The sequence below is a fragment of the Pezoporus wallicus genome, unplaced genomic scaffold, assembly GCF_028554395.1.
Source record: "Pezoporus wallicus isolate ANWC-B61680 ecotype Strahan unplaced genomic scaffold, APGP_CSIRO_Pwel_v1 contig_6787, whole genome shotgun sequence".
In the NCBI taxonomy this organism is placed as follows: domain Eukaryota; kingdom Metazoa; phylum Chordata; class Aves; order Psittaciformes; family Psittacidae; genus Pezoporus; species Pezoporus wallicus.
In genome coordinates, this window is record NW_026636951.1 from 2,370,488 (window position 1) to 2,386,482 (window position 15,995).

At 36.2% G+C, this 15,995-nt stretch overlaps 1 protein-coding gene across 4 annotated transcripts in view; it reads right to left on the reverse strand.

Moving 5' to 3' along the window:
- Nucleotides 1–2,019: 2,019 nt before the first annotated feature.
- TNKS2 (tankyrase 2) overlaps nucleotides 2,020–15,995 on the reverse strand; it is a 29,777-nt gene continuing 15,801 nt past the window's right edge. For 3 of the 4 annotated variants that reach the window (XM_057402366.1, XM_057402364.1, XM_057402367.1), the window contains 15 exons: nucleotides 15,765–15,910; nucleotides 15,194–15,359; nucleotides 14,678–14,897; nucleotides 14,174–14,283; nucleotides 13,631–13,702; nucleotides 13,263–13,451; nucleotides 12,276–12,528; nucleotides 11,600–11,682; nucleotides 10,906–11,026; nucleotides 8,810–8,907; nucleotides 8,234–8,308; nucleotides 7,100–7,205; nucleotides 5,413–5,599; nucleotides 4,554–4,710; nucleotides 2,020–4,235 (listed from right to left, as the gene is read on the reverse strand). In XM_057402366.1, the coding sequence (XP_057258349.1) occupies nucleotides 4,173–4,235; nucleotides 4,554–4,710; nucleotides 5,413–5,599; nucleotides 7,100–7,205; nucleotides 8,234–8,308; nucleotides 8,810–8,907; nucleotides 10,906–11,026; nucleotides 11,600–11,682; nucleotides 12,276–12,528; nucleotides 13,263–13,451; nucleotides 13,631–13,702; nucleotides 14,174–14,283; nucleotides 14,678–14,897; nucleotides 15,194–15,359; nucleotides 15,765–15,910 (2,046 nt within the window). In that variant the 3' untranslated portion in view covers nucleotides 2,020–4,172. The remainder of the gene's footprint in view (nucleotides 4,236–4,553; nucleotides 4,711–5,412; nucleotides 5,600–7,099; nucleotides 7,206–8,233; nucleotides 8,309–8,809; nucleotides 8,908–10,905; nucleotides 11,027–11,599; nucleotides 11,683–12,275; nucleotides 12,529–13,262; nucleotides 13,452–13,630; nucleotides 13,703–14,173; nucleotides 14,284–14,677; nucleotides 14,898–15,193; nucleotides 15,360–15,764; nucleotides 15,911–15,995) is intronic. The other variant, XM_057402365.1, reaches the window with a different exon arrangement.

The following is a 15,995-nucleotide window of genomic DNA, read 5'->3' on the forward strand; positions in this document are numbered from 1 at the left end:
CTCACCTGCCCTTCTCCCCACGACAGAATCCAGGTAGATCATCTAATGCGACATACTTTAATTTACTGGTATGCTACCTACTGTGTTCTTTCAGCTTGTGTCTGATAATCAACGCTTCCAAAACAATGTTTTGAAGAACTATTGTTTAGGACATTTGCCTTTAGTTTTTAAAATCCTATTATGCTATTTATTTTTTTCCAGACATCATTTCCCAGGTTTGATGTTAATGTTTTGAATTGGCTACAACTTTCTTCACCTAAAGAAAATTCTTCTCAAGAGAAGCTATTCTGAAATCCCTGTAATGTCTGTACATTGCTTGTTTGATGTTTTAACTCAAATTGGGAAGTTGATGTACCACTATTATCTCAGCCATTCCTAACAAGTACATTAGTTATTCCTAACATAATTCTTTTTTGTGCTTGTAGAACTTGCCTGCCTTTCTTTACAGGGCTTTTTTTTTTTTAATCTGTCCCCTCCAGTCTGCCTTCTCTCAGTTACCAACCTTGCTCCCTTTTAAGGTAGAACATGTTAGCTTCAAACCAGTCATCTACATGCTTTTTCTTTTCATGTTGCATTCTATTCTGTCTGCCTGCAGCTGTTCCTTATCTAGTGAGCCACAAGCAGAGGGAAGAAACCCCTTGATAACTCTTAGAGTACCACTGCTTATACTTGCTGAAGATGAGCAAAGGGAGGCACACACCTCCCTCTACACCTTCAACTATAGCACTTCTCTTGCTGACACCACCTCCTACTACAACCTCAGCGTGTGCAGGAAAAGCACAGCTCCAAGAATCAGAGAGGGGCAGATCTCAGTCAGTCTTTCAGTTCACTGAAGGTAAGAAAACAGTCTGCTGTATTGTTGCATTAGTTGTGTACAAATCAAGCCATTATCATTGTTCAACTGGAAGGCAGAAGGCAAGCCAACCATGGGATTCTGTTGTTTCCAGCAAAAGAGGAAAAATTGTTTTACTATATCAAGTTCAGGAGATGAGAAGAAAGAGAAATGGCTCCTGGGCTGCAGCTCCCTCACTGACAATGGTGGGCTGCTGGAAAAGTCACTCTCTCAACTCAACTTTTCTCTGCTTCTTGATGAATGGAGTGAGAGAGTAAACAAGTGTGTGTTTGTCTACTCATATATACACACACGTATAGACACACAGCATGGTGTTCAATGAGCAAGTTCAGGGTAGAAAAGACACCATTCTTTCCATTCTATATTAGTGCCAACAACCTCTCATGTGCATTGTACGGATATTAAGTTTTTTAGTGTGACAGAAGAGTTTAGCTTAATAATTTTTTAATTTCTAAGAACTGAGGTCTAAGTTCGGAGTAAAGTTTTTAAGAAAAACCCCCTAACATTTTCAATTTACTTAGCGGCAGCACTTGATTTCATACACATTGCTTAGTTTTTAAAAAAAAAAACTAATGCAGAACAGAAAGCTAATTTTAATTTTTTACAACCTTGATAGGTGGAATTTTCAGAAGCAATTTTATCAGAACTTGTATTCCCAAGATACTGTAAAAATTTTAATTACCCTTGATCTTACTAAACTTTTGCTCTCCTGCCCTCTAGTGCTCACATTTATTTAAATCATCTACGAAAGTCTGGTTTGGAAACTACCATGTAAGTGGTCCTACCAAAACAAAGTACTCACTGCACTGTATGTGATCTAAGCAGTACTTTTGTTGTTGCTCACGTATGTATCATACTGCTACCTGTGTAGTTATCTGTAAGGCTACTTTTCATTTTACAAAACCAACGTAAGGCAGCTTTCTTTTTAAGTTTTGGACCATATAATGGAGTTTTAAATGCATAAATTAAAGCTTATTTCTGGATTATTAAAACGCTTTCACTGATAGCTAAAGCTGTTAGTTTTTCATCCACATTTAAAGCTTTTTTAGTCAATGCAATTAATTTTGCATCTAATGATGTAGCTTGTTATCGTATTGTGCATGCTTCCATTTAAAACAACGGGTTGACATACTACATCCTTAATTACTCCCATACTACCAGAAAACCAGTGAATTAAATTTATTTAGTGTTAAATGGATATGGAATGTCATACAGTACATGTAAAGACACTTCAATATGAGTAAAGCAGAACTAATTGCACAAGAGATTAAAGGTTCACCTCAATAGTCAGTATTATCAAATCATTACAGCTTCCATCTTCAGAGTGCAAGGTATGTCATGCAAAAAAACAGCTCAAAAAATCCCCAGACAAAACCAACATTGTGGTATCACTTAAAATGCTATCATACCACAATATTTTACAAGACATTAAGCGATCATTCATAGAGACTGAAGCATTTTAGCAATAACAAAAAAGTTTTAAACATACTTAACAGATTTTGCATGAACACCAATTCCAGCATTACTATACCTAAGGAACAGGCAACATGCTGGGAGAAAGTACCTAAAAATCAAAGCCTTTTTTATTCATAGCCAATATTACTTTCTGCAAGTTATTATTCAGATTCCCCACATAACCGGGTAAGGTTCAATACATTTTTACATAGAGCATAATCACATAACCACCACATCAGCAAGACGATTTCATTATCTTGACCAGTTACTACATTTAAAACCATGGTATGGTAACATGCCCTGCAAAAAAATTGTCTTCTGGGATAGTGTCTTGTATGTAAATATGAAACAACTAAAATATACTCTTAACCACTTTAACCCCAAATGTACTATAATTTGTATTTACATATTTTTGAAATATGTAGGTAAAAACTGCAGATGGAAGAGAAGCAGAATACACAAGAGAACTATGACAGGGCTGACCAAACTAATCGGCGCATTCAGTAACCCCGAATGAGTCTTGAGAAGGGGGCTGTATCTTTTGCACTCTTCCTCCATCCAAGCTGTCTTACCAGGGCTACCAAAGGCCCTGGTAACCAACCAAACACTGCTGCAAGAGCTGCTCATCCCACTTACACACTCCTTGTCCAGCCGGCCGAGCACATGGAGCAGAACCTTGCACCCCGACCAGTTCCACTCAGCCAAAAGCACTGCAGATAAACACACTTCTACACACCTGCTTCAACTACAGCTTGAATGTTAACATGGAAGAAACACAGGAGATGACAAGATGGTTTTTAACATTTCCACCTCACAATACTCATATCCTTAGGGCACCAACAGGTAGATTAATTTACTAAAATAAGCATACAAAAAAGGCCAAGTTGTATGCCCTCATATTAGGAATAAACTATTTAACTTCCTGGCTTAAATGTAAGCAAGAGGAACTCAAGAAAGACCTCCTTGAGGTTAATTTTCCAACTACATTCAAAGAAAATAATTTACTAAAACTGTAACTTGCAAGGTCTACTAGCCTTGAAGTGAGGATACAGGTTAACTATACCTATAGTTAAATAAAAAACTTCAGAAGACATTTTATAGAAATAAAATATGCAACTCTAGGAAGTGGCTGGAAAAACACTTTTGTATTCAGCTGGAACATTCTGTTTTCATAGACCATCATTCTCAGGAATATGTTTTTCATAAATTAAAATACAGCACAAAAATTTGTGTATTCAATCTAAAGTTGCATATTTCTAAACCTCTTCAGATAAAATTTGCTTTCTCCCTCAGAAATAAGTGATAAACCCTGAAAAAAATTGCTTTTCAAATTAATCGTGCATGAGGAAAAACAGATGAACAAAACAATATCTGGAAAAAACATTTTGTACAAGTTTGCAGTTCTAAAACACTTATATTACAAAGCAATGTAAATAGTACAAAAGCTCTTATTTACAGTTTTACAAATGAAAACGTTTTCAGTGTAAATGCAGTGTTTTAAAGAACACAATATTAGTAAAATGCATTCCTGTATAGAGCATTACAAGTTCTACTAAATTTCAATGCAGTTTTGTATAAAACCATTGTTTCAAGTTAACTTTTGTTTATAATTTAGTACAGCCAAACCCCAGTTTATGCCTGGAATGGTATCTGTTAAAGTGCTGAAAAAGAGGACATTTCTGAAATTTTAGAAAACATACTGTACATTATTAAAGCTTTATCAAGTCAAAAATGGCATATTTTGTTCACATTTGCTACCACACCACCTGTGGATGAAAGTTTTTCAACAACTTATAATTAACAGGATGGCAGCCATTGGTATCTTCATATCCAAAGTCTGATGGTTTTCCACAAGTAATTTGTCTTAAGCTTCAGTGGTGGTTTCAGGTTTCATAATCTGGTAAGTGATCAAGTATTCTGGATAAGCCTGAAAAAGCAACACAGACATTCTTTATTACAATTTCATTTCATTTACTGGATAAATTCAGAGTGTTTGCTAGAGAGGGGAAAAAAAGGTATTTATGCCACGGAAAAAAAGGCAAAATGTCAAAGGTAAAATGCCTGGAGCATTCAGGAAACTAACCCTTTTACCTGCAACCACAGCTAGAGTTTGAGACAAAAGCAAGTCCTAGCACCTCAAAAGAAAGAAAAACCCCAAACCTACCACCCCCCCCCCCCCCACAACTAAACCCCAACACATTCCATGCTTTAAAAAACAATATTTGAAAAATCAAATGTTATTTACCTGCTCCCCTCTGTAAATGACATATTCTGCCAATGCCAATCCATTTACACTGGGTCTTCCAGTAACCGAGTGATGTCCTGGGGGAGAATGAGCCATTTTCATAGCACTGAACTGCAGGAAAGACTTGCCCAGTGTTACACGACAAAACAGCAATTGCCTGTGTTAAAAGGGAAAAAGGACCATGGACGTATATTGTTTGTGAAGCTCCAGAAAGACTATCTTTGGAATTTGAAACATTCACTTGAGGAGAAGAGTAGAACTTTAAAGCCACTTCAGTCACTCTTTGTGATTCACTAAGTTCTGTTCTGAAGGACAGAAGTTATGCTCCCTAGTTCTCCGAGGGTGTCCCCTTCCACACCCCCCCCCTTAATTCACTTGTTGTTCTAACACTAGATTTGTATCCAACGGTCAAATCAACATCAAGGCCAAGTACACCTGTGTTTTAGTGTGCGAAGCAGCAGTCAGTGAGGCTGACTCTTACAAAGTACACCCGCCTCATAGAAACACAGCACCTGAATATCACAGAATTTCTCCTTTCTATGTAACAGGCAATGGACTAAACCCTTGTTGCTGCACCTTTCACACAAGCATCTAGCAGATCCTCTTCACTCTCTGGCTACCCGAGTCTGATTTTAACAGCAAGTTATGGGCAAAAGTTAGGTTAAATGCATTGAAGATAGTTAAAGTTTCTTTAAGACTTAAATATCAAAGTTTTTGGAAAGTATTAGGCCTGGCATATAGGGAGTGCTGAGAAGGTTTGGTTTCCAAGCAAATCCTTCTTCACAGACAGAGACTTGCAGACTTGATGGACTATAGCACAATACACAAAAGCAAAATCAGATTATTTTTCAAGACTTACCTGTGGCAAACATAACAAGATCTATCTTTGTGAATTGGACATCCAGTGCCACCTCCAATGCCATACACATATTGATTGCTTTTGGAAGAATTTTCAGCAAAATAAATCCCAGCTCCAAACATGCCACCTATGTAGGCATGCCTCTCATCAAAGCCTTTGTGAATGATGGCATTCACAAATGGGGAGCCTAAGAGAAAGGAAGTAAAATACTGAAAATACAGTATACAGAGATTTGTATTTTTTTGTACATTTTTTCTATACACACAAGGAAATCAATCTCCAGAAGTTCTGACCTCAGATTTACTCAGCCAATTTGCTAAATACAAAGGACAGTAGCTGAGAAGTGTACATTTTTAACAAAGATTTACATAGGATAATATCCAAGACAACTCTTGCTGCAAGAGAAGGCTCTATGAATCTGTACTCGCTTTGATAAGAGTTTCATTCTAACCAAGATTCATTGAATACACTGCTACACAAATCCCTCCTACACCAAGATTGCATCTAAAAAACAATAAATGTAAACCACTATTTATTTGTTTGCAGTGGTGATAAAATTTAGCCTTAACGAATAATCTGTTCTTCAAAATGGTAGTCTTTGCATCTCAGGACACCTGATAATCATTAATTTTCACAAAAAGTGCATTTTTTTAAAGTAAGTATTTTTATCACAGTATATATAAATATGCAACACTTTTAGAGAAAAGCTGTTCTAAAAGAGCATGGAATTTAAGAGTTATGTTGGGAATTACAGTGAAAATAATCCAAAACCTTACTGTCCACCCTAAAGATGATAAAACTGTATATGAAGCAGAAGAACCTTCCAGATAAGAGAAACTCATGACAACTGCTTTTTATCTTCTGCAAATGACATACGTGGTTAAAGACATGCGCTAATGCCTAAAAAAAAAACCACCAACAACCACACAAAAAACCCTAAAGTCTTAAAAAAGTAGAACACTCAAAAGACATTAACTGCTTTATTCCAGGGATAATATTGTTATCTGATTACAGACTTTCCTTTAAAAAACAGTTTATTCCATTAGCAGATGGTTTCCTTTCACAGGGGTACAGACCACAGTCAAGAGACAGGATTTAGATATCTATGAGTTTGGGCAAGTAGTTAGTTACTGTGTTACTGCCGCTTCCAATGCTAATGTATTACGATGGAATCTATGTGGCTTTCATTTGTAAGCATGTATTGTGAGCTTGCTATGTATTTGTGCACAGCTGAGCTTTCAGTTGGCTTTAATTTGCTAGTTAATTTGCTAATTACCTTTCTGGAATGATGAACAAGAACTTATCAAGTTATAAAAACAAGAAAACAAAAAAATCCTATCCCAAACCAAATCATAGCATAATAAACTTTCACCCTTAACCACTTTGTTCATTCTGATAAAGCAGAATCAGTAACTCAGCCAAGGAGGAGGCACACTCCTGATTCTCCGTTCATTAACCACTGTGTTTTCATTTAGATCTTTGAAGTCTCCTTTGGGAAGAGATAAGTAGATGCAAATTTCAGCAGAATGATGCATTTTATTTTCCCACTGGGACACACACACTTGACCATATAAAACTCATGCAAAACCTAGAACCTATTTCAACTGAGAAAATTTGAGACAGGACAAACTCTCCAATGAAGTGTTGATGGTGAAATGAGTTCATAAGGTGCATTTCAGTGTCTCACCATGAAAGAGCATCCTTTCATTGGCATGGTTATGATTCTCTTCAGAGACCTCTTTCCTTCTGTGAGTGTATCTTTCCCATAGCTTTTTGTTGCACACTTTCTGAATCTGAAACATCAAAAATGTAAGTTCCATCCTGAAACTGAAAACTTCCATTTCCATTTACTTTACTTGACAGATGTTTAGCCTATAGCAGCTATGCCACAGTAAACTTACACTGTCACTTAAACAAGAATATCTTCCTTAGAACTCAATGAAACAAATTCTCTAATTTATACTGCAAAAGCTGATTGTTGTGGCATAACTTAAGGAAATCCTAATTATATGCTTAATTAAGAATTAATTAAACCATCTGTTGAGCAATACTTCTTAATTTAGATTTAGCAGGCTTAGTCACAGTTGTACTTGAGTTTTCTTCCAAACATAGCCTGACGCCAAACCATTAGTAAAAAGATCATCTAGTAAATAAAGAAGTGTCTTCTTTGAAGACTTCTAGAATACTTCAAAAAGAAAGTAAATTCTGCAGCAGAGGTATGCTGGATACTGGCAAAGCCTTGTTTGTAGATGCAGCGTATCAGTTTTACCAGGAAAACTGTAACATCAGTTCAGATTAAAACTTTGTAGTACTTGCAAATCAAAATCTATCATTTTAATGAAAATTACCATTTATTTAGAGGAAAAAAGAATATAAACCAAAATTCCACTAAATTATTTAATGCAAGGTTGTCTACTACCTGGTGTTTTAAACTTCCCTGGTGCTAAATCAAGCCAAAATAGGTACCCTTACTTCCATACTTCAAGAGCTTTGCTTTCACTTCTTGCTGTTTTTTCCCCCGATACTCCCTCAACAGAAACCTTGTCTTTTTTTTTTCCAAACATTCTGCAGTTTTCTGTGAGGTCCTTCTGTGTCAATTTCTGATAATATTTCTTAATGCCTATTAATTCATAAGCAGTTTTTCTATATACTCTTACTCTTTGAATTTGCCTGGAAGATACTTTTCCTGCGCTTGTCTCAGAACAGCACATCTTACTACATTATGGAACTCAACAAAAAAATTAAGAACATTTTATGGGCATTTTATTTTCAGCCAAAACTCCAAGGGTGTAACCACTGATCATAAAGATGTACCAGTTACCTTTAAGATGTTGTATCTGTTGAAGACCCCGCCAGCATGTCCTCCATCCCTATGCTCTCGGACAGTACTCTGCATCTGAAGATTGAGAATTTTAAGTAGGATCAATTTGCTTCAGAGCACATTCAAAACATACATCCTTCACCCAATCAAATAACCAACAGATTTTTTTCTTAAAAAAATAATCATACAAGACCGTTTTAGGCAATGCCTCTATATTAAGTAATGCCAGATTTCGTGGATGCACAGGAACAGGTTTAAGAAACATATCTTGAAGAGTCTACGGTCTAGTTTGCAAACTGAAAAAGATTGACACTATTCTATTTAGAATATTGTTTCTTCAGAATTTTGTCCTTTGCGATGATGACACTCTGGAAGGAAATGACTTAAAACTGTGTACAAGAAATAGGAGCACAGATTATAAGCAGTGCAGTCAAAGCTGGAAATTTGAAGTATCCTTACGCAAATTTTTCTTAGTCTTAGCAATGTTCATTGCATTGCTAAGTTGTCTAGTGATACTCCTTTATCTACTTGAATAGAAATAACAACAATAGGGAAAGGCTACAAAGAAAGGCATACCTCCTCTTCTACTGATTGAAATTCCTTGTCTTCAGTGGAAAGATCTATAAGAATAGTTCCGCTACCAGAAGTATTTAGAGTCAGGTATGGGTTTAGTCCTGCGAATGTAACAAAACATTACAACAGTTTCAGAAACTGGTTGAAGCCTGCTGATTTTGAATGATACCAGTAAGAAATCTTTCTTTTTAAATGGACCATTTTCTCAAAACTCAGTTTACAAAATGAAGAGGTTAGCTGCTAAGGAAGGCAGAGATTATCAATGACTTTAATTGCTTTCCATCAGCTCTGTACATTTTTGTGACTGTCAAAAGGTGATCACCCAATTTCATTAGTTTCAAGCAAACTTTTTCAGCATCTCTGTTTATAACCATAATGATGCATACACTATAATGAGAAGCACAGCACAGCAGCTGGGTCTGGATGCAGATCAACTGCAATCATTTTCATTGATCTGTGGATACAGATCAATCATTGTTTCAGTAAGAAACACTAACCCATTTATCTATGCTTACCTCACTATATTAAGATACATGACAGGGAAACTGTATGTAAGCAGTTGCTTACTTAAGAGTTTATTTCAACTCTAGACAGTGAAATAGCGAGCAACCTGTCCTGTATCCATATCTACTGATGGCAGTTGTATCATGAACAAGAGAACTGACTTCAAGTGGTAATTCAGTAGGAATATTTTTTCCAATGTATTGTGCAGAAAAGAGCTGACAAAAGAACTAAGATAGTCTGTGAACATAAAAGGCCTAAGCCTGATATTAAATGCTTAAATGAAATTTCTCTGTCATTCCAAATATACCCAAACAAAAAAGACATTTTATGTGGAATCCATTGTCAATTTGTGTACAGACTTCAATCAGAACTGGCAAGTAATGGAAATGTAATTTCTGCATATCAGAATACAAAGACAGTGTGCATCATGTCCTTTTGCCCATGGCCTTCCCAGACAACCAGCAGGTGACCAGAGTTAGATAATCTCTCTAGAAAGCAGTAATGTGTGGAAAAGGGAAATTACAGATTCATACAAAGTCAGAAGCCTCATGGTAGCAGCGTGGAACTGGAATAATGTGCTCAGGAATAAAAAACTGGCAAGAAGGAACCAAAAAAACCCACACTCTTTCAGAAAAGCCCTATTAACCTTGAAATAATAGCAGTAACTGTGCTCAGGAAGAGATGCCAAAATATTAATGAAAACATACCTGAGTGCAAGAGCCCAAGGGCAACATACAGAAAACTGACAGAACAACCTAACGGCAACAATCCTCCCCACCCCAGAAACACACCCTAGAAAATAAATCAAGGGCTGTTGAAATACTCAGTTTAAGTATTTATGCCTGCGGTTAAGTTACAAATGAAAATGCCAGGCCTCTTATAGCTAGACAGCAAGAGTCTAGAAAGAATGGGGGTGGAAGTAGTGAAAAATTTAGAAGTTTGACGTTGTCTATATTCAAACATACTAAAATATGTACAAACATACACATGCTCAAAAATATATCATGTCTACTTGGAAGGCAAAACCAGCACGATTACCAGTTCAGTAAACTTAAGACAATGAAATGACACCTTGAGAGTAACTTCAATCCAAAATACCAATGAATCTGTCAAAAATCATTTGACAATTAAGACAAAATTACAAAGATTTGCTTAAATACTTCATTACTAGGAAAAGGATTATCTCAAGGCTTGGTTAATACTGTTTAAGGAGGAAAAATTTCGAGCTTGGTACAGTGACTCACTACGGTGTGCAGATTTTAGAACGAGAATTCACAAATGGTGTCTCAAGAGGGGAAAAATACCCTCTGAATTTCTATGCAACACAACAAAACAATAGTAAGTGATGTTTCAGTGAGACAAGGAAGAGAAAAAGGTTTGTCTTGTATGCAGCCAGACTGCTCTGATAAATGATCACAAAGCCGTGGTGGGTGGGTAAGAGGGAACTAAAAGGCAAGATTCACAGCACAAGTAAAAGTGCTCATGTTTCAAGTCAGGAGACATCATCTGAAGTTCCATTTAACCTACAGCATTTACAGAAATGGATTCTTTAAAGGCTTTAAGATGTTACACAGCAATTTGAAACAGCTACATACCTTGTTGTCCAGAAATGAGTCTTTCAACTCCTTTAATGATTTTATGCCTATGGCCATAAGCATTAATTCCAATTTCCTTCAATTCTTTGTGTCCCATTTCAACCAGTACATCCAGTGTTATCTATAATGAAAGCAACACGATTTTTTTGTGCAACACAATAAACAGACTAGAACAGCTGTGAATGACAGCAAAAATACTTCACTGTAGTTGAGACAAAAAGCAAGTGTGAAGAGAACAAAAACATTGGAAACTTGACTTTTACTCACTGTTTTCTCCAAACTTTTCTTTAACTAAATATTCTGCATGCTACATTTATGTAATTCATACTGTTTGCAAGGATCACGTTTCTGATTGAGAAATACAATTTTTAGATGTATTCAAGCCAATAGAAACAAACCCAGAAATGACTAAGCAACACTGACTACTTGTTTACTCTATTATTTATGCCATTGAAAGGAAACTTGCCTACACTCTAAAACTGATATAGAGATTATTGCTCCCAGTTTTTTTACATATACAGGTATTTTAATCTCTGTTTATACTGGATATCAATTTAAAAACTCCACTTGCACTCCTTTCCTTCATTCCACTCATTTTGACATTCATTTTAAAACTGTCTCATGATTTTATTTTAAACAGTCAGTATTTATTCCATTGCTTTCTAGCTATTTGGAAATAAACATAGCTACGTACCTGTTCTCTCTCAAATATGTCAATGAGATGTTCAAGGCCAAGGTTCCGCACAAACTGATTTATGCTGAAATCCACACCTGAAACTGCATAAGAAGAAAAACTCACAATGAACGTTCATACACCTATTGTAAAATAAATAACAAGCATCTCACTGTCTGTGGCAACGAGACATACAAAATCCGTGGTCTTTTGCAGATGGTACCTAACTAACCAGTGCCAACTACTACCTAATCTACCCCAACACTCTAAAATTTCTACCCCTGCTCCAACAGCAGTCTTTGTGCTTCCACAAAGTAAGCAACTAATGTGCAGAAACACACGTGCAAACAGCAAATATTTTCAGACATAAAACATTACAGAAGTAAGCTTTTTAAGATACCTGATCCAAGAACAGGCTCCTGGAAACTAGATAAAGTTTGTAGTAAAATACTGGTTGGTATGGAGCCAAGGTTCACTTGATGTCTTTTTTAAAAGATATTTTGGTTTTGTACAGCAAAAAAAAAAAAAAAAGTTTTAAAGATTCTATAATGGGAAAGTACTGAAATTGTACACAGGACTTTCATTCATTGTTAATGAGACATCACAAGGAATCCGGATACTGTATGCATGTGTTGGAACTTGTGTATTCTTTTTACCACACAGTAGAAAACATTATTCATTCCTGAGAAAGCCTCACCTTCTTTCTTCTCCAGAACAGTACCTCCTTCTGTGCTGCTTGTAGCAACAACAGAAGGAAGTTCAGAAAAACTACCAGACAAGTTGTCGAGACTACTTGCAGCAGACAGACTGGATGGACTGGATGGAACAGAAGACAGGGAATCAGCTGCAGAACCTGTAGTCTGAGACACACTTATAACCTGAGGTTTGTAGCAAGTTGGTAAGGCAGAAGGAGGCATTGCCGCTGTCAATAATGCACTGACATCATCTGCCTAAATAACAGAAAGCAACTTATTAAAACAGAGGAACACTTTCAGATAGTGCTTTTTTTCTAGAATGCATTATCATTATTCCAGACTTCTTTACAAATGGCCTTTTGTGCCAACAGCATACATGAAACTAAAATGCTTGTAAGTAAAAACCGTAATAAGATAGAAAGTAGAGCCTTCAATATTTCTAAAAACCTTAAGGGATATTTAAACAGAATTCATTTGCTAGGAAAACCAAGCAAAAGCTTCCAATGGCAACCAGAATTTACAAACCAGAACAGTTACTCTGAGTGCGGCTTGGAATTGTACTGTAACACTTAGGAAAAAAAATAATCCGAAAACTTAACAGCAGATAGCTTCTTAAAGTTATGTTGCTACAAAGTTTGCATACAATGTATCACCACAACTTTTGTTGTAGTCAAAATATAAACACATAATTAAAAGCATCAAATTACAAGCAAGCATGAATTCCTTTTGTGGGTGTGTGGGTTTTGTTTGTTTGTGCCATCCCTCTGCCCAATCTTGAAATACGAAGTCTAGTGCAAGAAAATATTTCAGGCAGGTTTATAAAGGCTCTACTGACTTTCCTTACCAGATACACATAACACACCAGAGAAACTGCAGTATTTAAGATTTTACAGAAGTTGATGTATTACATTTTTTTAGGACAGTTTTTGTATGAGCTGCCCCAAATGGCAGACAAGTACAGATTTCCCAAGAAGAACCCCATCACTTACAGTGACCAGGTCCAATGGCGTTTGTCCTTCTTGATTTTTCAGAGTAGGATCAGCCCCATGTGCCAGTAACAAGGCACAAAGCTGTGTCCTTCCTTTTTGGGCTGCTTCATGCAGAGGTGTGAAAGCCCATTTGTCCGTAGCATTCACACATGCATTATACTTTATAAGTAAAGCTGCTACATCAACATGCTGGAAAATAAGAACATCTGTTAAATCCCAAGGTACCACAGTGTATTAAAGTAATGCAGAACTATTACTGATACTTCTCTGTAATCCTCATTCTGAATTTTCTTAAAATACATTTACTTTCTCATTATGATTAAAAAAATGTATTAAACAAGGTATTTTCTTCCTCACCAGAAACATACCAGTAAAAAGTTAAGATTTCTTCTCTTGTGAAAAAAGGACAGACTACAACAGAATCCCAAATCCAGGGGAATCTGAAGGAAAAAAGCACGAATTTGAACTTCTAGTTTGGAAAGTACTCCTAACTGTTTTGAATAAAAACTTATCTGAACACAAAGATCCAGGAAGTACAGAAAAACAGTTAAGTGTCTCAACACCAGCCAAGTAAGTGAAAATGAGATCTTGCTGATAAAATTTGACTACCACAGGTAAGAAAATGCATTTTATGGAACACCTTCCAGACTGCTGGCTTTCTAAGTGTTTATGTTCAGATAACTTAATTCCATAAACTCCAACCATAATTTTACAAATTCAGAAGAGTCTTCACCTTTACAATCAGCTGCCTATAATCAAATTTTTTTTTATGTGTTTTACAAGTAGGATTACATTACAACTCAATGGCAAAAGCCTTCTAGAAAGCATTGGCTCACAATGCTGTCACTGAAATGTATCACCTGTTATTTATTTAAAAATTAATAAAGCCTCAGAAAGTTTGAAATATTTACCCCATAAGATGCAGCATTATGCAGAGGAATCAAACCTCCTTTATCCTGTGCATTCACATCTGCTCCATGCTGTAACAGGTATTCCGCAACCTCCAAATTGTTGTAACCAGCTGGAAGGTTGCAAAAGCCAGAATAAATAGAACATATTAAAAAAAAAACCATCCTCAACAGGCTATAGAGAAGTATCAGCTCACTTAAATTACTTGAAAGTTAAGATGTCAACAGCAGTGAAGACAGTGTATTTATTACCTATTAGTAAGGACAGTTTCACCCTATTTTAACAGGATTTGGGTTTAAAACCTCTGCTAGTTAACAATAAAAGGTCCTCTTGGCTAGAGATAATAGGAAATTGAAGTCATTAAGTAGTTTAGAAGAGCAATATAAGATTAACTCTTAAAGAGAAAATAAAGAATCCTCTAGCTTGAGGCTACACTCCAAACTTAGACACAGAAAGTTCAGACTTGATCAGTAACTCTGATCAAACCACTTAATTAAAACACTGACCTGCTAAATGTAGTGGTGTTGAATGCCGTCCTTGTGTGTCCCGACAGTTGACATTGTCAGGTGAACACAGCTTTTTCACTCGGGCCAAGCAACCTTTCTTGGCAGCATCTAGTAGAGCTGCATCTCCTCTAAGTAGGTCTTGAATATCAGTATCACCATCTTTAACAAGGTCTAGTGGAGTATTTCCATCTCTGTTTTTCTTTGTAGGGTCAGCTCCATGCTATGCACATCAAAAACAGGTGGTAAGTATATAAGTACAATAAACATGTTGCATCTTAGGTATCCTATGCATCATTGACCAGATATTCTGACACATATTCAGGTCCTCCATAGAGCCTTCCATTTACTGTATGAAAAAGGACAATGTAGTTGCTTATAGTATCCCTTTTACTGAAAATACACATTTAGCTCAATTTAGAAACCATAAAATACAAGTCAATTTCTCAAGAAGTCCAATCACACTTCAGATTGAACAAGAAAGAGAAGAAAGTAACCTCTCTCCAACATATGTAATACCTGTAACAGGAGTTTGCAAATCTCGTATTTTCCTTTGGCTGCAGCTTCATGCAAGGGAGTGAATTTCCACAAATCAGCTACATTGACAACTGCACCATGTTTAACCAGCAGTTCTGCAACTTCATAGTGACCATATGAGCAAGCATTATGTAAAGGGACAAGTCCTCTGGAAGCAATTAAAAAAAGGCAGAAATTATCTTAAAATTGGGTCTTTTTTCACAAAGTGATACAAACTTAAAATACACCTTCAGCAATCAAACCATAACAATTTGTTTGTTTTTTTTATTTTTTTCACAATAGTCTAATACAGTAGGAGTATCTACTGCCAAAGTAGTAAGAAAGCAACCATCACTGGCACTGAAGAGATATAAAAACACAGGGCTAGAGAAATTCTTGACACTCTAGTCTCAAGTACTGACAAATGCTTTCATGGATACTCTGAACATCTAACAGAACTTTACATGAAAATAAAAAAAGTTGAAAGATGGGATGTTTACCAGCTAGCAACATTCAAGAGCCAAAAAGTTATCAGCAATTACAGTTGCAAGAAAATACACATTTGAGTATCTACCCCTTATCTTTCGCATGCACATCAGCTCCATGCTGAAGAAGATATTCGACAACGGATACTCTATTATACCCAGCTGCAAAATGAAGTGGTGTAGACTGACGTCCTTCAATATCTCTGCAGTTCACGCTTTGAACTGTACATAGTTTCTGTGAAATGACCAAAACAAAAGATACATCACTATATGTAGTGTTGTCACATCTTAATTTAGTCATGTTATACACATTTAATTTT